This window comes from Schistocerca americana, chromosome 6, assembly GCF_021461395.2.
Source record: "Schistocerca americana isolate TAMUIC-IGC-003095 chromosome 6, iqSchAmer2.1, whole genome shotgun sequence".
Classification (NCBI taxonomy): Eukaryota; Metazoa; Arthropoda; class Insecta; order Orthoptera; family Acrididae; genus Schistocerca; species Schistocerca americana.
Window position 1 is genome coordinate 142833796 of NC_060124.1, and position 24059 is coordinate 142857854.

The 24059-nt window shown below is 44.3% G+C and overlaps 1 protein-coding gene across 2 annotated transcripts in view; it reads right to left on the bottom strand.

The window, feature by feature from the left end:
* LOC124619300 (eyes absent homolog 2) overlaps positions 1-24059 on the bottom strand; it is a 760861-nt gene that overhangs the window by 53378 nt on the left and 683424 nt on the right. For both annotated transcript variants that reach the window (XM_047145588.1, XM_047145587.1), the window contains exon 3: positions 9470-9546. In XM_047145588.1, coding sequence (XP_047001544.1) covers positions 9470-9546 — 77 coding nt within the window. The remainder of the gene's footprint in view (positions 1-9469; positions 9547-24059) is intronic.

Genomic DNA, 24059 nt, shown 5'->3' on the forward strand with positions numbered 1-24059 from the left:
TCGATAAATGTAAGTTAATATGGATGGATAGGGGAAACATTCATCTAATGTTCGAATACGTTGATTGACTGTCAGCTCAATTAAATATCTAGGCCGTAACTTTGTGAAACTACGGGTTGTTCAAAAATTCTCTCCGCAGTGCCGTATGATTGTTAGCCAAAAAATGCGTGCCGTACGCCGCAGTGAATATACCGAAATGAAACTTAGTGAAATACAGGATATTAATTTATTGGATATTCATTTTCACTTACAAATTTTCACTGTAAATGTTGAAAGTGTCCCCCCCCCCCCTCCCCCCCGTTGTTGAATACACAATTCAATTCGTCTAATCATGTTTCCAAGCACAAGCTGTAACATTTCTTCTGTAACAGAAGCAGTGAAAGTGAATATTGCAGTTTTCAATTCATCGATGGATTTTGGACGGTTTTTATAGACAGTTGCTTTCGCTGCACCCCAGAAGAAAAAGTCAGGTGGTGTTAGGTCATACGATCGTGGAGGCCAAAGTCCCTGTGAAATTATGCGATCACCAAAACCATCAGCAAGCAGTGACACTGAAACGCGAGCTGTGTGCGCGGTTGCACCATCTTGTTGAAAATAACCGTTCAGTATTTCACTTCACAAGTTCTCCTGTGAATGGGTACAGAATATCGTTCCAGTGTCGTTGGGCGTTTATTGTTTCGCTGGAAAACCCAGGCAGGCGAACAATCATACGGCACGTCCGGCCACCAACTGCGGAGAGACTTTTAGAACAACCCGTATATGAAATGGAATGAGAGCGGAAGGTCTGATGTAAGGCAGGCGAATGGTCGACTACTGTTTATTGGGAAAGTGTAGCGTACCTACAAAGGAGATCATGTACAGAATACTTGTGCGACGTACTGAGCACTGCTCGAGTGTTTGAGATACCCACAAGGTTGGATTAAAGGTTTAAATGGAAGCAATTCGAGACGCTTTCAGTACGTGGGTTTTGACAGGAGCGCCTTCCTACTAGACTTTTACACGCCAGTCGAAATAGTAGTTTAAATGTATGACACAGTATCGTTACTGAACTTGTTACCAGTCGGTTAGATCGATACGATAGTGTTGCGGAAATGCTCCGTGAGTCACGTGAGGATCCTCGGCGAGACCAATGTGATCTTTCGCGAAATGCTATTGAAATTCAGAGAACCAGTATTTGCGATATACTGCAGAACCATTCTACTGTCTCCAGCTTACATCTCGCTTAGGGACTATAAGGGTAAAATAAGAGAGGTACGGATTCATACAAAGGCATACAGGCAGTAATTTTCCCCTCAACCCATCTGCGGGTGGAACACGAAAGGAGTGACTAGCAGTGGTATGAAGTACCCTCCGTCAAGCACTAAGCAAAAAAGTACTTTCCACTGATGGACAAGTCCGCTATATAGCAGCAACCGCTTCAGGACTGCCTCGTAGGTTTAAGCACTGCCGGGATGGCTTCTCTGTTCGTCAGTTTCGCCTTTTATCCGTGTCCTGTCTGAAATTTGTATTCCGCCTCAAGTGATATCTGTGTCAGCATGACGTCACACCCAAGATTTACTTCCAGGTGGTGACACTGAATCTATGGACTTTCGAGGTCGGGTGAGAGGCTTCCAGAGCAGCAGCAGTAGCTTACAGGTTTTGACGTGTTTGCTGCAGTTTGAGACGCTTTCAGTACGTGGGTTTTGACAGGAGTGCTTTCCTACTAGACTTGTCACACTCCAGTCGAAATAGTAGTTTCAAATGTATGACACAGTATCGTTATTTCTGGAGGTGGGACAATGCATAAGAAACCACTCTTTTTAAAAATCTTTTTCTGCGACGTTCATATTTCCCAGTGACACAACTCGGCTTGTGCTACAGACTACACTGCGCGTTAGACATCCACGGACTGCTCAGCGAGTTACACATCGTGTTCCAAAAATCTCACCGAGAAGGATATCCTTCAGGAATATGGAACGAGTCACGGTATACATTAGCAGGCAGAAACAGCCACTGCATGCAACTTCTATACAGTGAGAACAAATTACGATTAGCGCTAATTTATTGAAACTGATAGATATAGGAATTACGTATATGTAGAGGAATATTATGAGAAAATCACCTACTTTTTTAAAGAAAGCACTGATTCTTTGATTGAACCATTCATCTGCCGTTTCGTCTAATGTTTCAATATTATTTTCTTTGAGCGTTGTTTGCTGACTATGTAGACAACAGCGTACAAGAATCCACTGGGTTTGTACGACCAATTAAGAAAGGGTGCTTTTCAAGTACTGTTTGAAGGTCGAAAACTTTTTCAAATTGCTATCGGATGTCTGTTGCAAGTTCGCAGAGACTGCAATGTCGGAATAAAAAAAACTTAACATCTAAGAGATTCCAGTATGAGGAATTGTACTCAGCAAAATGACACATATAAAAGCACATGACATGAAAAAATAAGCGATTAAAAATCCGCGGCTGCTATTCTACGGGCAAATTTTGAAATTACGAATAACGTAAGAGATAAAACAGAAGAAAATGTTTATCATCTACACAATTTCTTTGTCAGTTTGGCAAAACGTTCCCATTGCGAGACCAATTTAAAATCAAAGGAAAGATACTTGACATGGTATTTGCAAAAGAAATGAGGATTGCTCATATCATTAGAACCCGTTTCAGCGGAAGTGACAATTGCAGGAAGCAGCAGACTCAACGAAAGAAGGCAGTTTCTGTAGCAGCAAGCTGTATAGAAAGCTGCTCCTTACCCAAGCAAGTAAATGTAATTACAGAGAATCATTTGTTTAAAATGAGTTCAATTAAGCTTATAATAAGTTATTCCATGTCAAAATAAAATATAATCGTTAGGTTAAAATAACGGTGTTTATCCTACAGCAGGCAGTAATATTTCAATTACTCCAGCAGTCTTTCTGAATGACATATTGATACTTTTTTCCCATAATAGTGTAGGAACACAGTGACTGTGTACTAGATTACTATGGAAGGAACTGCAATCAGCAGTCACCATTTATAATAAATAATGACTGGTTGCTGCAGTTCCTCCCATAGCATTTTGTCTTGTTACATCGGGCAAAAGTAAGTGAAGGTGAAATGCATTTCTTGCGAGTTAGATAACAGGGTACTGAAAAAAATTTGTTATCTTTCACCCAAACAGAAAGTGTAAAATGATAACGCATTCTTTGGAATACAAGGTAGCTCTCTCCCTCCCCCCCCCCCCCCCCCCCCACCTCCCGCCTCTCCCCAGATTGGTTTTATTCTATGTGAGAAAGAGACGTGTGAAATATGGGCTCAAGAAGGGTGAGCAGCATCTGCAATTATTTGCTGACAACTCTGAAGTATAAGGGTAGGCATCATCATTGAGTGACTGTAGGAGGATACAGGATGACTTAAGCAGAATTTGTATTTTTGTTATGAATGACAGCTTGATCCAAATGCAGGAAGATGTAAGTTAATGCACGTGAGTATGAAAACAATCCTGTAATGTTCGAATGCAGTATTAGTGGTGTGTTGCTTGATACACACTGAGGTGACAAAGGTCATGAGATACTTCCTAATATCGTGTCGGACCTTCTCTTGACCGATGTCGTGCAGCAACTCTAAGTGCCATGGAATCAACGTGTCGTCGGAAGTCCCCTACAGGAATACTGAGCCATGCTGCCCCTATAGCCGTCCATAGTTGTGAAAGTGTCGCCGGTGCAAGATTTTGCGCACTAACTGACCTCTCGATTATGTCCCATAAATATTCGATGGGATTCATATCAGGCGACTTGGCTGGCCAAATAATTCACTCGAACTGTCCACAATGTTCTTCAAACCAATCGCGAACAACTGTGGCCCGGTAACAAGGCGCATCGTCATCCATTATTTGGAAAAATGAAGTCAGTGACAGACTGAAAATAGTCTCCAGACAATCGAACATAATTTCTAATTAGTTATCGCTCCAGCTGGACTAGAGGACCCAGTCCAGGACCCAGTCCATTCCACACCATTATGCTTGCACAGTGCCTTGCTCACAACTTGGGTCCGTCGCTTCATGGTGTCTGCGCCACACTCGAACTCTACTATCAGCTATTATCACCTGATATAGAGGGGACTCATCTGACCAGGTGACGGTTTCCAGTCGTCTGGGGTCCAATGGTATGGCCACGAGCCCAGGAGTGGAGCTCCAGATGATGTATGCTGTTTTCAAAGACACTCGCGTAGGTCGTCTACTGCCATAGCCCATTAACGCCATATTTCGCCACACTGTCCTAACGGATATGTTCGTCGTATGTCCCACATTGATTTCTGCTGTTATTTTAGGCAGTGTCGCTTGTCTGTAAGCACTGATAACTCTTCACAAACGCAACTGCTCTCAGTCGTTAAGTGCAGGCGATCGGCCACTACTTTGTCCATGGTGAGAGGTAATGCATGGAATGTTGTGTTCTCGGCACACTCTTGACACTGTGGATATCGAACTATTGGATAGCCTAACGATTTCCGAAATGGAATGTTCCATGCATCTGGCTACAACTACCATTCCACATTCAAAGTCTGCTAATTCCGGTCGTGTGGCCATAACAACGTCAGAAACCTCATCACATGATTCACCGGAGTACAAATGACAGCTACGCCAGTGCACTGCCCTTTTATCCCTTTGTATACGATATTACCGCCATCGGTATGTGTGCATATCGCTATCCCGTGACTTCTGTCACCTCAGTATGAAGATACCTTTTAAAGCTCAAGATGATGAGTTACAAATTTTTGAAGACCACCATTAATAAAATTTCCAGTATAATCGTGCACTGGACTTTGACTAAAATACCCTGAAACCTGAAGTCATTTTTTAGTTTCTGTGCAGCTATGAAGTCGAACTATGATTTCACAATGGTTTCCTGTGAACATAACTCTTGGAGGAGCTGTCTGGAGCGCAGTGGATGTATTTATCTCGTACCACTGGTGAGCACTTGTCACTCAACTGACGGACTGTCGCCGGCCGCGGTGGTCTAGCGGTTCTAGGCGCTCAGTCCGGAACCGCGCGACTGCTACGGTCGCAGGTTCGAATCCTGCCTCGGGCATGGATGTGTGTGATGTCCTTAGGTTAGTTAGGTTTAAGTAGTTCCAAGTTCTAGGGGACTGATGACCACAGATGTTAAGTCCCACAGTGCTCAGAGCCATTTGAACCATTTTTTTGACGGACTGTCATCACTGAAGTAACGTCACATTCTTCACTTTCTGAGCCGCTAAACTGAATGCCAAACTCAGGATCATTACAGCTATCCATTATCGAAAGCACTGCCTAAACAACATATTGGACAGGGACTGAAACGGCGTCTTTTGTCGTCGAGCATCCAAAGCTGCACAAAGTTAAGACGATATCCAGTTACAATCTTCTCTACCAAAGCGTGACATCCTGGCTACAAATGTCGATCAGGTGCTCTCTAGCGGCCGAACACTTAACTACCAGTGCTAAAACGGACACAAGCGAGGTTTTATTTTTTTCAAAGGTGTGTTCTTCAGTTGATCGATTATACTCGGGGTTCTAAGTTTTTGACATAATAATAAAAACGAGAAACTTGTGATTTTATGTTTAGGGGTTAAAGGAAGACACTGGAACAATTCAGAGGCGTTCTCCTCGATTTGTTACCGGTAGGTTAGATCATTATGCGAGTGTTTCGGAGACGCTTCTGTAACTCAAATGGGAATTCCTGTGGGGAAGACAACATTGTTTTAGCGAAACAATATTGAGAAAATTTAGATAACCAGCGTTTACGACTCTCTGCAGAACAATTCTACTGCCGTCCAAGTAAATTTCTACTAAGGATCACGGAGATAAATTACGGGGCGTATGAAGGCGTATAGAAAGTCGTTACTCCCTCGCTCTGTTTGCAAGTGGAACTATAAATGGAATGACTAGTAGTGGTACAAAGTACTTTCTGCCCTACATCATACAGTGACTTGCGGAATATGTGTGTATACGTAGCTGTAGATAAGAGGAAAGGGTGCCATCGGGCCAACAAAACAGGAAATCCATAAATAAATATCAGATTTGCAAAAATATTACTTCTGCATGATAATTTCATTGATTGCATATCAGAAACAAGTTGTTTGCTTCGATTTTCTAAAGTGAATGTGTTCTCATTTCATAAATCACTGGTCGGCTGACACGCAGGTCTGGCTAACCTGAAAAAAGTTATAATTCTAGGTCTGGAACAGACGTTAATTAATTCCAAACTGGGGTTCAGAATGGAAAGGTCAAGAAACACTTGAATAAAGTAGTCATATCCCGGATAATCGATTTTATTCGATATATTTTGAGAGAGAACAGCAGTCTGAAGAAATTATACTTAAGTTTCTGAGTTAATTGCAATCTCACTTGAAGCATTATCTCACGGAGTATCCATCCGCGCTCCATAGGCTACTTATCAAGCAAGGCGGATGTTTAAAGTTATTTATTGCTTGAAAAAGATTATATTTAGTGGTGAAGTTGAATTATGATCACACGAAGAGAATGCAATTTGCTATATTTGTATTTCCTTTACCAATACTTACGTTGAAGCATGATTTTGTGCCTCTTCTGAAACCAAAGCAACATATTTGGAGTTCACAATTTTTTAAAAACTTTATGTATATCAGGTTGACTGGATCCAAAATAGGATATACGCTTTTTCGTTTTTTCCCTACTGGATCCAAAAAGACAATAACTCATTTTAATGCAATGGAGCCAAACTAGCGAAAAGTACAAAGAAAAATACCAAATCTAAAACATAGGAGCCACCACACAGTAGGCAGATGTTGTACACTCAAAATTTTTTATGTCGGCCTTTTCTTCTTTTCCTCTTCATCAAGCAGCACTCTAGCAACAATGATTTCATCACTATAATAATAATTCCGTGTGCCTCAACAGCCTGGTGTAATTCTTACAACTGTATGACACTTTGGCGACTTCTGTGTCCCCAACCTACTCTAGTACTCCTATCGGTGAAAGGGGACCTACATTTTAACGTGAAATCAGTAGCGTAAACAACATTTACTGGCGACCGAGGCACGACACTTTATTGCCGCCCCCCCCCCCCCCAATCGGTGCCTGGGGTGCAACGCTTTATTGAGCCCTTCCCCTCCTCGGCGCCCGGGATGCGATACTACACTTTACTGGCGTCCTACCCCCTCCGAGAACACATGTATTAATAATATAATATATAGAATTTACTCTAATAATAGTAATACATTTTCGAGAAAATTTGTTTGTCTTCTAGGCCATTTGGCGCCCCTCTGCAAGTGGCGCCCGTGGCATGTTAGACCCACTTGTCCCCTATGCCCCCCGTCGCTACGCCACTACGTGGAATCCCAACCAGTCTTCATCCTGGTGAATTTTCATATCGTTGACAGGTGAGGGCTAGAAGGATTCGATCCCGTGATATATTACGGTGTCCAAGCATTCACTTGACCACTAGACCACCAGGGTGTAATTAGTGTAACCCATCTCTTCACTGTCACACACTACTATTGGAAAACCGTGCCGTTACATTCAAGTCAGCAATTAGCTCTCATACAGCAGCATTCAAGATCATGGAACTAGGCCATAACTAATCATTTGCGAAGTGCAAACAAACAAAAAACACAAAACAGCATTTTCTACAAGCGAATAAAATTGTACAATAAATTGCCCAAGGAAAGACAATTAAAACAAAACGCTTGTAAAGTCAGTTAAAGCACATCTCTTAAACAATAAATAGAACAGAATCAAGGATTATTTAGGTATCACAGAACAGGGAATGGTAAAATTAACATAATTTAATAACACAAACCTATCATTCTTTAGTAAACTGTCATAGTTTAATCAATTTTACTGTATAATCCTATACCCAGAATCTGTTCAGAAAATTCGAACCTCTTTCCATTTTCTTGAACTCAAATCTCATTCATTGTGATGAGGTTCTAGCTCAGGTTTTTCCGGGTGCGTGCAGATTTAGGAAGTCGGAGAACATAATATGCAAATTTCCACTATAATATCAATTTTGCTTGGTTTCTGGACCCTCGATGTATTGCTGAAGTACAGGAGCATCGGATAGTAAGATCGAAATATCTTTAATACTGGCCAGACATATTGTTCAAAAAAGTCACAAGATGACGTGTATCGTTGAAGAAAGGAGCCGTTTAGTTCAAATTGTCTTCACGGACATGATGTCGTGGAGGAAGACCTATAACAGATAGGGATTTCTTCATTTAATATTATTACTCCTTTGGCGTCATTCTCTTGACACTAATGACGTCACTATAACTGCCATCCCATCAGCTACAAACTAAGTGGATATACCAATTTCTGTGTGCGTGTGCGCGCTCGTGTGTGTGTGTGTGTGTGTATGTGTGTGTGCGCGCGCGTGTGTGGTATCTATCCAATGATGTGATATAAATAAGAAGCGTAATTTTTTTATAAGATGATTTCATTGTGGCACCCCTTAGCTAACATCTTAAAAACGGTTTCCTTTTTAAATGAAGATGGCATGTCTGACATAATTGTGTAAACGAACTATGGATGAATAAAGAGCTTACAGTTAGCTTGCTGTAACCATTCAACGGCGCGCAGGCAGTCGCTTGCGATGGTGTTGTTGCTGGCCGGAGGACAACGCGAGTCGTGCAGTGCGGTGCGGTGTGTCTAGTGAACGTTTGTTTCACTTCTCTCAACTGTTGTTTTTATGCAGTACTTCATAGTAGTATGTAATGATTTCAGCTATCTATGTGCTCGAAATCAACATTAGTCTAAACCGGAATTTACTTTCTCGATTCCAGATACTTCGATAAATTATTCTTTAATATCTGGATATTTCAGGCAGGCCGTCGTGGCCGAGCGGTTCTAGGCGCTCCAGTCTGGAACCGCGCTGCTCGGGCATGGATGTGTGTGATGTCCTTCGGTTAGATAGGTTTAAGTAGTTCTAAGTCTAGGGGACTGATGACCTCAGATGTTAAGTCCCATAGTGCTTGGAGCCATTTGATATTTGCGATCTCCTGTCAGGTCTCTATCGGAAACCTGTCATAGACTTTTCCAGCACAACATAAAACTTCATTCTGGACCCTAATAGACAGCGATGTATAATCTATATCGAATGGAAGTGAATTTATTGGTATGTAATCCAGAGGCCCTGAAGAGGCTTCAGTAAGACGCTCGCTCTGTGAGACTACTGGCTACAAAAGTGTTCGAAAAAACACTGTATTTTCATGGGCTGACGTTATATATTCGTCCAGAAACGACATCCAAATGAAAAGAAATCGGAAAGCAGACGACTTCTGTTGCCTAAGAGGCGGAGTGCGTATTTATTTTCGGAAGCAGTGAGGTTCAATTTCCCGTCCAACCATCCTTATTTCATTTTTTCGTAGTTTCTCTAGGTCGATTAAGGCGAATGCACGGAAGGTCAATTTCTTTCCCTTTCGCCTCTACTGACGTCTTTGTGAACGAGACTGCAGACGCTAACCTTCCTTCTTTTCTGAAATTTACCTGTGGCGGCGGCCGTGGTGTCACACGAGGACTCCGATTGTCCGCTGCCAGGACTCGACACACCGGCCTCCTGCGACCTGAAACAATACACGCGTTCATAGTACACACACACAAACAAACAGTAATATGACATACACGCGTAAATGGAGCTCACGCTACAGCTAAAGGAGAAAGGCTGCGCTTACTTTCAGGAGGTGCTGGAAGATACTCAGTAGCATTTTGACGCCTAGATATGCAGGTGGAGATCCACCACCGACAGCACACAACGAGCAATGTAAGGAAGCATAGCGAAATGCAGAATCGTCGCGGATTGCTATGTGTTTGGCTGAGGAAGTGCGCTATAAATATGGAATAGACTCGTCCCACAGCACAGCGAAAGGTTGTATTTATAATCCACAAAACAGGCAACTCACTAACTAACCAACCAACTGGTAACAGTTCCACAGCATGTACCCCCCCCCCCCAAAAAAGCAACCAGTGTGTTCTTTTAAGGGGGTGACTGACATTTGGTTCGGTGAGGCAAGCAGTGATCATACGCAAAATGTCCATTTACACGTGCCTTAAAACGCACAAAGATCGCGCGTTAGAGCGAAAATGAAAGTCCAGTGTTACGCGCTTCAGATAGCGTACATCTGTACTGAACGCACAGAGATGGTGTAGAGTGCTAAAAGGAAATCAGCAACTCTGCTTTCTCTGCGGCCGCTGCATTATATGCCATTCCGGGGAACAGTACGAAAAAATAAACGGTCGTTTTAGATGAAAAATACGGATGTGCAGACGGGAGAAGGGTGGCAAGCTTAACATTTCTTCTAAATTAACTTCTTTTGGTGGACGTGTCATTACACGGATTACACGGAATAAAAAACTCCGAATTTCAATAAATTTTAATACGCTTTGTGACAAAAAGAAACGAAGCACCCAGAAGACAAGGTTGGACGTCAATGTAACTTCGTATACGAACACCCCATCGGCGGTTGTATGGATAATTAAAGATGCAATTCTTCGTAACAGGTAGAATGGCGACCAGAGTGCGTTAGCGCTGTTCGTATTTAGTGTTGTTACCGAGCCTGGTAGGGTACATAACATGCGTGACCAGCACCAGATGTCGAATCATCGCTGTGAACGAAACGGCAATGCCGCATACCCGTGTGAGGTAGCGTTATCGTCACCCGAATAGTCTGAATGGATCCTCGTTGTGGGTCTCCATTTGGCCGTGCAATGGCCAGGTTTGTGGGGCTTTCGGATGTGATACTGGACTGCATAGGAAAGTGAGGGCAGGCAGCCTCTTCAACAAGGTTCCAAGGGAGAATGACAGTATTGCACACAAATGCGGAAGCCCTCCAACAATAACTAATGGACTCTCTGCAAAATTCTGTATCTTCCCGCACTATTAGTGGGATGTTAGTAGCAGCCAGACTGGGGATCACAAAACAAACGGCTGCGTTTGGAGTGGTGTCGTGACCAGAGAGTATGTACTCCTGATGAATGGCATTGCGTTCTGTTCAGCGGTGAATATAGTTTCTGCACTAGCCCAGAAGACCATTGTCGGCGAGTATGGTGGCAACATGGGGAAAAGTCCCGTTCTTCAATTGTTGTGGAGAAGCACAGAGATGTTACCCCTGGCATCGTGGTGCGGGAAGCCGTCGGGTATGACTTCGGGTCACGGCTGGTACCATGACTCTCACGGCACAACGGTACGTCAGGAACACCCTTCGCTTCTACTGCTGTCTCTCACGCTACACCATCGAGGCGCCTTTTTTTAACAGGAAAATGCCCTTCCCCACATAGCACGTCGTTTTATGAACTGCCTGTGTGATGCTGAAGTAGTCTTGTGGGTAACAAATTGTCAGATCTGTCGCCGATAGAACATTTGTGAGAGCAGCTAGGACATCAACTCTGTCCCAGTGCTAGTACAGCTTATCAAGGACCAGGCACAACATTTGTGGGTCATCTTGCCTCAGAAGAGGATACAACAGATTTATGACAACCGAATCAGTGCATATATCCAGGTCAGAGGGGGCTGCAAGATAAGTGCGCTCATGCTGTCAAGTTTTTTGTAAATTTGAATCGATTTTGTAATCAATGAAATAACATCACATACCCTCTCAACCCATGAAGTTTCATTCCATTTCCTCCTCCCTTCTGGACGCTTCAATTTTTTTTTTGTCAGACAGTGTAAATAGCTACTTCCCATCAGAAACAATAGAGATGCTGTTTTTCAGAAATCCTGTCTTCGTTGTATATAGGCACGTTGCTGGTTTCTGTCAAGCGCGTGTCCAGTAAACGAAATCTGTCAAAAACCACACTTTCAGTGCGTCAGTATCCTTACTGCAGCACGACTTCTCTTTCATGATTGTTTCTCGGCAGTAAGGTCAATGAAGAGTTCTTTTTTTCTTTTTAATTTGCTCCACTGTTATTGCGGCCTCTGCTCTTTCAACATACAGCAAATTTCGTTAAATGATGTATTACGTTTGCTCCTGTTGTGATAATCTTTACTTCTGATGTTAAAAAGAGACTGCTTCAGTTCACATTGTTCAATTCAAACACCCACTTGTTCTTTGCACCAAAGTTGCCATATTCTGCCTTCCTCCTCCTCTAAATCGCTTTGTCTGCGTGGCGCGGAGGCTGTGAAATGCACAGGTTATAATCGGAGTTGTCTTGTTTGAAATTTTCAAGTGCTCTCACATGCTGTGAGCTTGGACTGCAAACTCAATTGCTGCCAAATAACTGATTGGGGCTAAACTGAAATACTAGTACTTATCTTTCGGTGCGTTGTTTTCTTCAAAGATAAAAGTTTGTGTTGTATGCTCCCAGGTCCTGGAATTCGTGAAGAAAGGTTTAATGTCCTACGTTGCCTCTCAAAAACACAGACCGTGTAACTTTTTATATATCTTCATTTACTTAGGCATATCTCTGCCCAGCGTAGTATATAGCGCAGTCTTTGACAGTGTTGCGCAGCAAGTAAATTTACAGAACACTTTACACATATGTTCTTACTTTAAGACATCTGTATCAGAAGTAAGTTTCGCATCATGAAACTCTAAAGTATTTGACAAACTCCCAGTACCATAATATCTACTACAATGTGATTTCCTTACATCAGTGTTTATTAGGAAACATTATTAGCAGGCCGGCCGGCGTGGCCGAGCGGTTCTAGGCGCTACAGTCTGGAACCGCGAGACGCTACCGTCGCAGGTTCGAATCCTGCCTCGGGCATGGATGTGTGTGATGTCCTTCGGTTAGTTAGGTTTAAGTAGTTCTAAGTTCTAGGGGACTGATGACCTCAGAGGTTAAGTCTCATAGTGCTCAGAGCCATTATTAGCATTACAAATAGGACACATATTAAAGATTACAAAAATATGGTTTTACAATTTTGATTGTTAACAGTACACGTAATTTGACTAGAGAGTAAATTTGGCATCTCCTCGTCAAAAATGTATTTTGAAGTTAGCTTTCTCAAAGCTGTGACTTTATTAGTGCTATTCAATTAATTGGACAGTGTAAAATTACAATTAGGTTTTTGGTGTTAACAGCGATACAAATCAGTTGTTTCGAAGCCGAAAATACGACACAGTTTACTACTTATTTCGGTAAATCCTCAAAAAAGTACAAAGTTTCCCGGATTCTCCGTCACTTTCTAACAAGATATAAATCCCTGGAAAGTTAGTTTTCTTTACGTTCTATGAATTTCTATGTTGCTTCCACTATGTGACAGTTTTGAAGGTTACTTACGAGTTATGGTCAATAACAGCCTAGATTAAGAACCCATGGGCTTTAAACTTCCTCGCTATTAATTAGTATTTTTTATTGTGTTTTTTCGACTATGACAGTAATACTGGAATGTAAACAAATGTAGATAATCGGAAGAAAATAATTCGACCGATTTACTATTAACCACATGTCAGTTCAATGGATGTCATACAGACGATTCTTACTCCAATTACAAGTGTTATTCGTTAACCTATAGCGTAAAATTATCAACTGGACTATTCAATAGCCAGCCCTCTGGGTTTTGGTGCTCGGCAACCGATCTAGATAGACAGTGAGTAGATCGATACCATGCGGAAAGTTGTTACAAGCTACATTCCAGCCGCGGACTGTCTTTCCGTTTTTAAAACATGCGAGTTAGTGAAAGCTTCGTGTTATATCGAATGCTCTCTCACTCATGGATATAGATTTGGCTTTGATTCGATGCATCATGCAGTATCCAGGTAAAGGGAACGATTTAGGCATTACGTCCGGGGACTCATGTACACTAAAAGTAACGTGTAGATAGACTTTTAGAGCCTTTTTACACATTTCTTTTAGCGCGCACAAGCCTCTCCAGGGTTACGCAGACTGCCAGACGGCCCCCCCTCCACCCCCCCCCCCCCCCCCCCGTCCCTCACCGCTCTTACTGCTACATGTTGCATGGAACAGAAGGCTTTTTAAGCGTGCGTGAAAGCGCATGATTTGACACGAAAGCTGTCGACAGTAGCCGAAGCGGCCACTCACAAGAGCAATTTCAAGTGGTGAAGAAGCCTGCAGCTGTACACAGATCTCGCGGAGGGCTGAGAAAGTGATTTCGAGAAGAAAGAAGATAGCATATGTCGGTAAGGCGGAAAGACTGCGTGATTTAACACGTTGACTGCCATGAGGACGCTGGCGGCCATAGCAGAGCCTTACCCTGCCCTTGCGAATTGTTTGCGGGAAGAACGATTGGCGGTATGACTGAGTGTGGGCTCGAAACTCTCAATTTTTATCTTCACGATGTTCGCGAGATGTACGTAGGAGCACGCAATGTATTGGTTGACTCTTCTAGGAACGTACACTCTTGGAATCTTTACAGTAAACCAAACGGTGATGCGGAAGGCCTCTCTTGCATCGTTTGCCACTGTAGTTGGCTGAACACCTCCGTAACTTTTTCGCACTCGCTAAATTAATACTTAATGAAATATGCTGTTCTTCTTTGGATCTTTTCTATTTCCTCTATCAATCCTATTTAGTATGTATTCCAGAATGATGAGCAATATTCAAGTATTGGTCGAACGAGTTTTGTAGGCTATCTCCTTTGTTGACGGACTAGATTCCCAGAAAGACGGAAGAAAGAAGATCAGAGTTTAACGTCTCTTCGACAATACGGTCATTAGAAATGGAGCACAAGCTCGGCTTACGAAAGGGTGGGGAAGGAAATTAGGCTGTGCCCTTTCCAAATGAGTCATCCCAGAATTTGCCTGGAGCGTTTTAGGTAAATCACGAAAAAGTAAATCTGGGTGGCCGGACAAAAATGTGAACCGCCGTCATCCCGAATGCGAGTCCTGTGTCTTAACCACCTCGCGACCTCGCTCGCTTACGTTTCCTGAGGATCTTCCAATGAATCTCAGTCTGCATCTGCGATTAGTTTTACGCGGTCACTCTGTTTTATCGCTACATATGCATACTTCTAGATATTTTATGCACACATCAAAAAAAGTTTTGCATCACCTCGGTTCCGAGAGTTCCGGAAACTGTCCAGAAAATTGGAATGGAGATCAACATAAACATCATTTCCGTCCTTTTTATTGGTCTTGGAAACCACAGATTGCATGCATTGCAGCGAGACCTTCAGAGGTGGTGGTCCAGTTTGCTGTACACACCGGTACCTCTAATATCCAGTAGCACGTCCTCTTGCATTGATGCATGCCTGTATTCGTCGTGGCATACTATCCACAGGTTCATCAAGGCACTGTTGGTCCAAATTGTCCCAGTTCCTGTCTCTCTGTATCTCCTCCATGTTCGAACAACATAGCTTTGGTTCACTCCGAGACGCCTGGACACTTCCCTTGTTGAGAGCCCTTCCTGGCACAAAGTAACTATGCGGATGCGATCGAACCGCGGTATTGACCGTCTAGACATGGTTGAACTACAGACAACACGAGCCGTGTACTGTTGGAATGACTGGAACTGATCGGCTGTCGGACCCCCTCAGTCTAATAGGCGCTGCTCATGCATGGTTGTTGACATCTTTGGGCGGTTTTAGTGACATCCCTGAACAGCGAAAGGGACTGTGTCTGTGATACAGTAGCCACAGTCAACGTCTATCTTCAGGAGTTTTGGGAACTGGGGCGATGCAAAACTTTTTTGATGTGTGTATTTAGTTTTGATATATATGGCCCCTGACGACAATTTCTGATGCTAAGGACAGTTTACCCAGAAGGTAGTTTAGCATGCTAATTACATCAGTGGCAATCACAGAAATGCACGAATGCGCGATCCTTGGCCTTTATGCACCCAGTACATCGTCAGACCATTAAAGTAATGGGTTGATGTGGCATCGGTGCAATTTTGATATCAAATTGATATGCAAATTAACTAAATTAACCAGTTAATTACCCCCATCCTCCCACCTCTACCCCCAGCCCCAACCCTGGATGACGTCATGTGCTTTCTCCAGCTGCACGTGGGTCCCCCCCCCCCCTCCTTACCCTCCCCATCCCTCGCCCTAACCCTCACGCAACTACCCTATTAGCAGGAATTTCCCATTTGGGCGGGAAATTCACAAAATGGCCGACATTTCAAAAATGAGGGGAATTTCTTTGTCCCGCCATTTTTGAAATGTCGGCCATTTTGTGAATTTCTTTGTCCCACGGCAGTGCTGATGTCTCACCCCCACCCCCTCACACTGAAATTGATGGGACATTCAAATTTGGGTGCGAATTATTTTTCTCCGGTCACGTGACCAGAATTGGTGAGAGAGGTTCAGTCTATGCTGAGCTGTCGTTGTGGAAGCATCACGATGTGTTCGATCAATGAGATGAATGTGAAGAATAGAGCAGCTTTGGTTCAAATGGCTCTGAGCACTATGGGACTTAACATCTGTGGTCATCAGTCCCCTAGAACTTAGAACTACTTAAACCGAACTAACCTAAGGACATCACACACATCCATGCCCGAGGAAGGATGCGAACTTGCGACCGTAGCGGTCACGCGGTTCCCGACTGAAGCGCCTAGAACCGCACGGCCACACCAGCCGGCTAGAGCAGCTTTCAATAGATGTATTACATGTACACATTTGAGGGAGGACTGCAGCCACAATTCATTACATGGGGGTTGAATATTGTGATAATCACAGAATAAAGGAGAAAAAGCAGAATGATTCGGTTCAGCAGATTGTGACAATGCAGAGGGATGGAGCCAAGATGCATGTCGCAACTGATACACGCTCATGTGTAGGCACAAACTGCCGACATTTTCCACTTGACACATTCACTTTTCCAAAACAGAAGAGGTGGGCAGTTGATGCTAATTTGCTTTAGTGGAAGCATATCCGTATATGTGCTATATACCACCGAAGAGCTTCAATAGCTCATCTCCATCTACTTTCCCCTCAACCAACCAACCCTTTCACGCCATCATCAATGTCTTGCCACGCTCGCTACTGTGTGGGATGTCTTCTATCGAAGAACTGTTGGTGTCTGACCGGGAGGAGTTTAACAGTCTTGTTGCCTGTATGCACACAGCCGAGGACTGCACCCATAGCCTCCCACATCCAGAATGGAAAGGTGTTATATTGGACGAGTGCCTGAAGAAGAAGGAAAATATCGTTCAGTAAATAATGGTTATGCAGCAAAATGGTATGAAGATGCTGCTATTATAACTACTTGCCATTTTTGAAATTCACAGTCAGTTTTCCACCTCACAAGAGACCTTTGACTCCGATCCAGAGGACCAAGCAACTGGTCTAGTCCACAATTATGCAACCAAAGGTGCTTGAAACTGACAGTAGCCAATAGGAAGGCAGCATCGAATCAAATCAGGGATATAAGGTGGACCCAGCAGCCGTGCAACCTCAGCTGCAGTCAGCATGAAGCGTCAGCTGAGACCGTCCAGCACAGAGTAGGAAGAAGCCACAGAAGAGGAAACACTCCTTGCTTAATGTTTGTGCTGACTGTCTTGTGAGAAAGATGAAGTATTTGTGCTGCTATTATCGATTGTAACGGTTTTTCTTCTTAGTTCATCAGTGGATGCGACGTCCTCCAACCTGTAGGGATCTGCATCAAAGATGTGTCCCAGCCTGTCGGGACCCGCAGCAGCAGCAGCACCCTGGGATCTTGTCGTGCAGCTGGCCAGCTTGTTGGAGCAGGACAATGAGCTGTTATTGTTGGTTGAAGACACCCATCCAGCTCCTGATTCGCAAAAGTGCACCGAGGGCCCCAATCAGCATGACGAAGGTCGGTACTGGACCCCATCATATGCCCCATAGCAGATTATTCCAGCGATACTGCATGGACAAAGTGAGGATGTAGTGGATGAGAAGATACCAATTAATCTGTGTGCAACGCTACTTTTCACTTCAGTGTATAATTTAACTGCTAGTGCTTCAAAGCATTTACATATCGGTACAGAAGCATCCTCAGACAGAGACTGGTGAGTTGTGATAGAGATCTAGAATTCAGCTAAAAATGTTAAGGTGTGTTTTAGGAGGTGGAATGGGATGAACTGTGTCGTGCAAAATCCTACATCAAGCAGCAGCTGACCGCCGAGTGTCATAAGAGCCCTCCTCCTCTGGACATTTACTGTGCTGCTCTAACTCTATCAATTGAAACAGTGTACCATGATAATGTACTTCGTGTGAAAAGTGACACATCCATTTATCTGTAGCACTCCACCGTTAAAGACTCGTTTGGTCTACAGACGGTGCAATCCATTGTGCTGGAAAGACTGAACAGATGCCTGCCTTGTGTTAAAGCTGTGTATAGAGACACTGTAGAGGATGTACTATGGACAGTGTGCATGTAGACGACTTTGAACGGTGGGTCAATATAGTGGCAGTGGAAACTAATGTACTGCAAATAAGTTTGAGAGACATACATGCTGAATTCTGTGCTTACAAGAAGGCTTTATTTTCAATATTCTGTACTGATGATAAGGTAAACAAAGAACCTGTTGATGTAGTGCATCCCACGTATGATTACTCGATAAAAATGTATCTACTCATGTATGTGTTTTCGTTTATTACCTCTCATTATACTGTAATACTAAAGCTACTGTTACCAGTATTTCCATTGCAAAGATGCAACAGCAGAAAATTATGTCATTTAAGTAAATTAACTGTAAAAGCCCATTGCACGCCAGTACCTGAAATAGTCGGCACCATGGCAGGGGATAGCGTTAAACTCCATTGCATTCCAGTATCTGATGTAGTGGGTATCATGGCAGGTTGGGTGCAGCATCAAGACTTTGCTGTAAGCGACTGGAACTGCGACAGCGTGCAAGAAGACTGGAAGAAGAAAGGCGTGCTCCTTCCCGCCGACATACATACAATAACAGCTGGTCCGTCTACAGCGGCGAGACAAATGTTTTCATGTCGCTGGTAACACATCTGGATAGAGTCTGCTTTGGGCAGGTATGTGTATTTTCAAAAACACTGTTGCAGCCTACTCGATATACAGTACTTAGAGGCCTATATACAAGATCACGTTATCAAAAATCCTTTGCGTAACTTCGTTAATTAGCACTGGAACCTGAGGAAAGCCGTGCTACTGGAATCACTCTGGTCAGATCTGAAAGTGGAAGAATTAGAGGGGGAGGTCTCGCATGTCATCGTGTACGATGGCATATAAAATGACTTGATAAAAGTCATGAGATAGCGATTTGCACATGTACAGATGGCGGTGGTATCGCGTACACAAGGTATAAATTGCAGTGCATTGACAGTCATTCGTACACAGATAATTCATGTGAAAATGTTTCCGACGTAATTGTGGTCGCACGATGGGAATTAATAGACTTTGAACGCGAATGGTAGTTGGCGTTAGACGCGCGGGACGTTAGATTTCGGAAATCGTTAGGGAATTCAATTTTCCGAGATCCACAGCATCAAGAGTGTGCCGAGAATACCAAGTTTTAGGCATTACCTCTCACTACGGAAACGCCATGGCCGAAGAACTTTTACTTACCGACCGAGAGCAGCGGCGTAGGGAGTTATCAGTGCTAACAGACAAGCAACACTGCGTGAAATAACAGCAGAAATCAATGTGGGAAGTACGACGAACGCATCCGTTAGGGCAGTGTGGCAAAATCTGATGTTAATGACCTACGGCAGCAGACGCCCTACGGGAATGCCTCTGTTAACAACACGACATCACCTGCATTGCCTCTCCTGGACTCGTGGCCATATTGGTTGGACCCTAGATGACTGGAAAAATGTGGCCTGGTCAGATGAACCCGATTTCGGTTGGCAAGAGCTGATGGTAGGGTTCGAGTGTAGCGCAGACCCCACGACGCAATGGACCCAAGTTGTTAACAAAGCACTGCGCAAGCTTGTGATTTGGGCTGTGTTTAGCAAGCCGGAGTGGCCGAGCGGTTCTAGGCGCTTCAGTCTGGAACCGCGCGACCGCTACGGTCGCAGGTTCGAATCCTGACTCGGGCATGGATGTGTGTGATGTCCTTAGGTTAGTTAGGTTTAAGTAGTTCTAAGTTCTAGGGGACTGATGACCTCAGATGTTAAGTCCCATAGGGCTCAGAGCCATTTGAACCATTTGGGCTGTGCTTACATGGAATGGACTGGATCCTTTGGTCCAACTGAACCGATCATTGACTGGAAATGTTTATGTACGGCTACCTGGAGACCATTTGCAGCCATTCATGGACTTCATTTTCCCAAATACGATGGAATTTTGATGGACGACAGTGCGCCTTGTCACCGGACCACAATTTTCGCGATTGATTTTAAGAATATTCTGGACAATTCGAGTGAATGACTTGGCCATCCATATCGTCCGACATGAATCACATCGAACATTCACGGGATATAACTGAGATGTCAGTTCGTGCACAAACTATTGAACCTGCAACACTTTCGTAATTATGGACAGCTATGGAGGCAGCAAGGCTCAGCATTCCTACAGGGAACTTTCATCGATTTGTTTGAGTCCATGCCACGTCCAGTTGCTGCACTACGCCAGGCGAAAGGAAGTCCGACACGATATCAGGAGGTATCCATGACTTTTGTCATCTCACTGCAGTCGTGGACTGTGCGGCTAATCCCGGCGGAGGTTCGAGTCCTTCCTCGGGCATGGGTGTGTGAGTTAGTCCTTAGGATAATTTAGGTTAAGTAGTGTGTAACCTTAGGGACTAATGACCTTAGCAATTAAGTCCCATACGATTTGAACCTTTTTTTGTCATCTCAAAGTAATGCAACGGCCGCAAAGAAACCAGAAACCGCTCATTTCCTTTCAGCCCTCGACGACATGATAGCTTGCTCTCTGTGGGTGCAGTACTGATGTGTGTTTTATGGTCCGTGAAATTCGCGCAAATTTTCTCTTTCTCGCTGGCGTATGCTTAGTTGCACGCCTCGAGGAATGTGTAAATGGGCACTAAGCCACCGCTTTCACAGAGCCTGAAGACGAGAACTGAAGTCAGTCTACGGCGTATTGTGGGCAACAATCCTAGTGACGAACCAAGTGATCACCTGAAAACACACGTCATCAAACAGGCCGGGAAGATCTCGGAAATGATGTCGTCGCATTGTGATATCGTGTTGTACAGCGACAGTCCGTAAACGGAGTCGATGACTGGGTAGGGAGCACAACAGGTCCATTAGGTATTTGAAGAGAGTAGGGGCAGGGGAGCGTGGGGACAGGGCGCTGACTTCCGTGACCTCGCGGGCAGCTGCCGGCCAGTTTTTGTGCCGCAGCGCTCGCAGATGCGCGTCGCCGCCGCCGCTGCCACCGTCGTCGTCGTCGCCGCCGTCGCCGCCCGGGGCGCTCGCCACGGCCACGGCCCACGCATTGTCGCGGCGCCTCGTGTAGTCTTTCCGCTTCGGCATTCCGGCGCCGCACGGCTCCAGCTAGAGCCGAGGTTCCTCGGTAATGGGGAGTCGGCGTCAAACAGGCTAAGCACTTTCTGCCCGAGGGTTAGGGCACATATCACATCTTCGTGAAACACTAAAGGCCACAGCATCTTTATATAACCATCCTCATCTTTACCGTCTGGTCGTAGGAGCTACAAGGTCGGTTTAAGGCATCAGCGACACAAGCTGTCGCTTGGGACACCAAATTGAGAGGAGTTCCAGAGGCGCCACAACTATATATGTCTCTACAGGACGAACAAAAATACGGAAAGGCCAAAAACACGAGCACATTACCTTGACTAATACGGTGCAGGCAACTTGCTGGTATTCAGAACAGCTGCCAGTGTCTCAGAATGGGTAAATGAAGGTCCTGTACTGTTTTCGAGGGCGTCTTACACCATTCTTCCTACAAAATTGTGGCAAGTTCAGCTGACAATAATTGAGCTGGAAAGTGATCACGCACTCTTCTCTCCAAAGTAGACCACAAAGGCTCAATAATACTGAGATCAGGTGTGGTGGCCAGGGGAGATGCGAAGATTCACCCCTGTGCTCACAAAACCAGTTCCTGGAAGATGTGAACTGTATGAGTAGTAGTCCTCTCAGTCCGCAGCTCGTAGTCGTGCGGTAGCGTTCTCGCTTCCCACGCCCGGCTTCCCGGGTTCGATTCCCGGCGGGGTCAGGGATTTTTCTCTGCCTCGTGAAGACTGGGTGTTGTGTGCTGTCCTTAGGTTAGTTAGGTTTAAGTAGTTCTAAGTTCTAGGGGACTGATGACCATAGATGTTAAGTCCCATAGTGCTCAGAGCCATTTGAACCATTTTTTTGAGCCCTCTCGCCTTGGAACATAGCGTCGCCATTGAGGAACAAACACTATACCATGCGATGTACCTGGTCAGCTAAAATCGTCACATGCGACATTGCCGAGTAACCACGGGGCCCATGGAATACCACGATGTGACTGCTCAAATTAGGGCGTAAACTCGGCCATAAGTTGGAAAGTGTGTTTACTGTGTTCAACAAGACTCATCCGGCCAAATGACTTCCTTCCATTACTCAATAGTGCACGTTCTATGGCTTCGGCAACATATTTTCATGCATCGCGTTTGGTTTTGGAATTGTAGCTCACCCTACAGTTCCCTCCTTATGGAGCTCCCTTCGTGTTGTTTTGGTGCTGACAGAAGTAGCGAGTGCGACATTTACTTCTGCAGTGACTTTTTCAGATGCCATCCTCCTATTTTTCGTCATAATCCTATTCAACGACTGTCTATCGTAATCGCTCAACACACACTTTCGTCCGCGTTGTCGTTTAGTGAATGATGTTTTTCCGGTTTACTTGTATGTGACATAAACCTTGGATGCGGTGCCTCTTGAAGCACCAGACACTTTGGGTTACTAGCACGAACACTTTACCCACCTTGGAATTCACTTAGCTGCGACATAATGCGTTCACAACTACGCGTAACAGTTTCCTGGTTGTGACTGACACTTGCAATGTATTGAGGACACTGCACAGTCGCAGCTCGTGGTCAGATACAACAGTGCAGCCTGCACGCTTGGCTAGCATATGCTTCTATGTTGAAGCATGGATTTCTCGTGGTGTTTCCATAGTTCTGTCTAATCCCTCTATCACAAATAGCATCGTTCGTATGGGGCGCCAAACTGAGAAGGGCACCAAAGTGCGGGATTTGTATACAGAGCGTACCATAATTAGTAGCGAAAAGTGATACGGGTCGAAGTGTACGAGTGAAAGCGGGGATGGCAAATGAAAAGTCGCTTGTATGGAAAAAATGTTCTCGAACCGGCCTGCACTCACTGATAACTGAATAGAGATGCTCTGGCTCTGCCTCCTGATTTTTCGGGTTATTTATTTCTAGGGTCTTTTCAACAAAGAACTGGATAGATATTCCGTCTTATGCAAGACACCGTTTATTTCCTTTTTCTTTACCCAAACATGTTTTCCATTTTTTGTGCTATTTAGACTGTGACTTTTTTATTGTTCAGTCCGAAAATTATTATCATATGGTACAGAACTGCAGCTTGTATAAAGGAGTGATAATCAGGCGTCAATTCTTTGCGCTGGTTTTCGTACATAGTCAATCAGGCCTAGAATACTAGTTTGGAGAACACTTATTTAAATAGTTTTACACATAATTTACATGAAACTAACATGTTATTTTGTGCTGACAGCTTTATAACTACTACACGTTTTACAAACTGTCACCTCCAAACAACAAAACCGTTTCTGACGATCGATCTGTTGTAGGAAGAAATGTAATTTAGCGAACCAAGCGAGAAACTTCCATTTATTCATGGTCGAATCTCGATGACCTCGTGCTCACTGCAGTGGTCCCCACGTTCTGCGACGAGGCGTAGACGTCCAACGCCTTGCCGCCTCCTAGCGCTTCTGCTGTCCTTCAGCCACTTTACATAGGTGCTCACAACAGTAGCACTCTAACAGCCGACCAGCTTCGCCTTTCCGAGATGGTCGTTTGTGTTCAAATGTTCGAATGTGTGTGAAATCTTATGGGGCTTAACTGCTAAGGTCATCAGTCCCTAAGCTTACACACTACTTAACCTAAATTATCCTAAGGACAAATACACACACCCATGCCCGAGGGAGGACTCGAACCTCCGCCGGGACCAACCGCACAGTCCATAACTGCAGCGCCTAAGACCGCTCGGCTAATCCCGCGCGGCAAGAGATGGTCGTTCCGAAGCGCTAGAATGATTCCCCCATTCGTCTCTTCTGAGACTATATACATCCCTTACTGTTTAACGTAC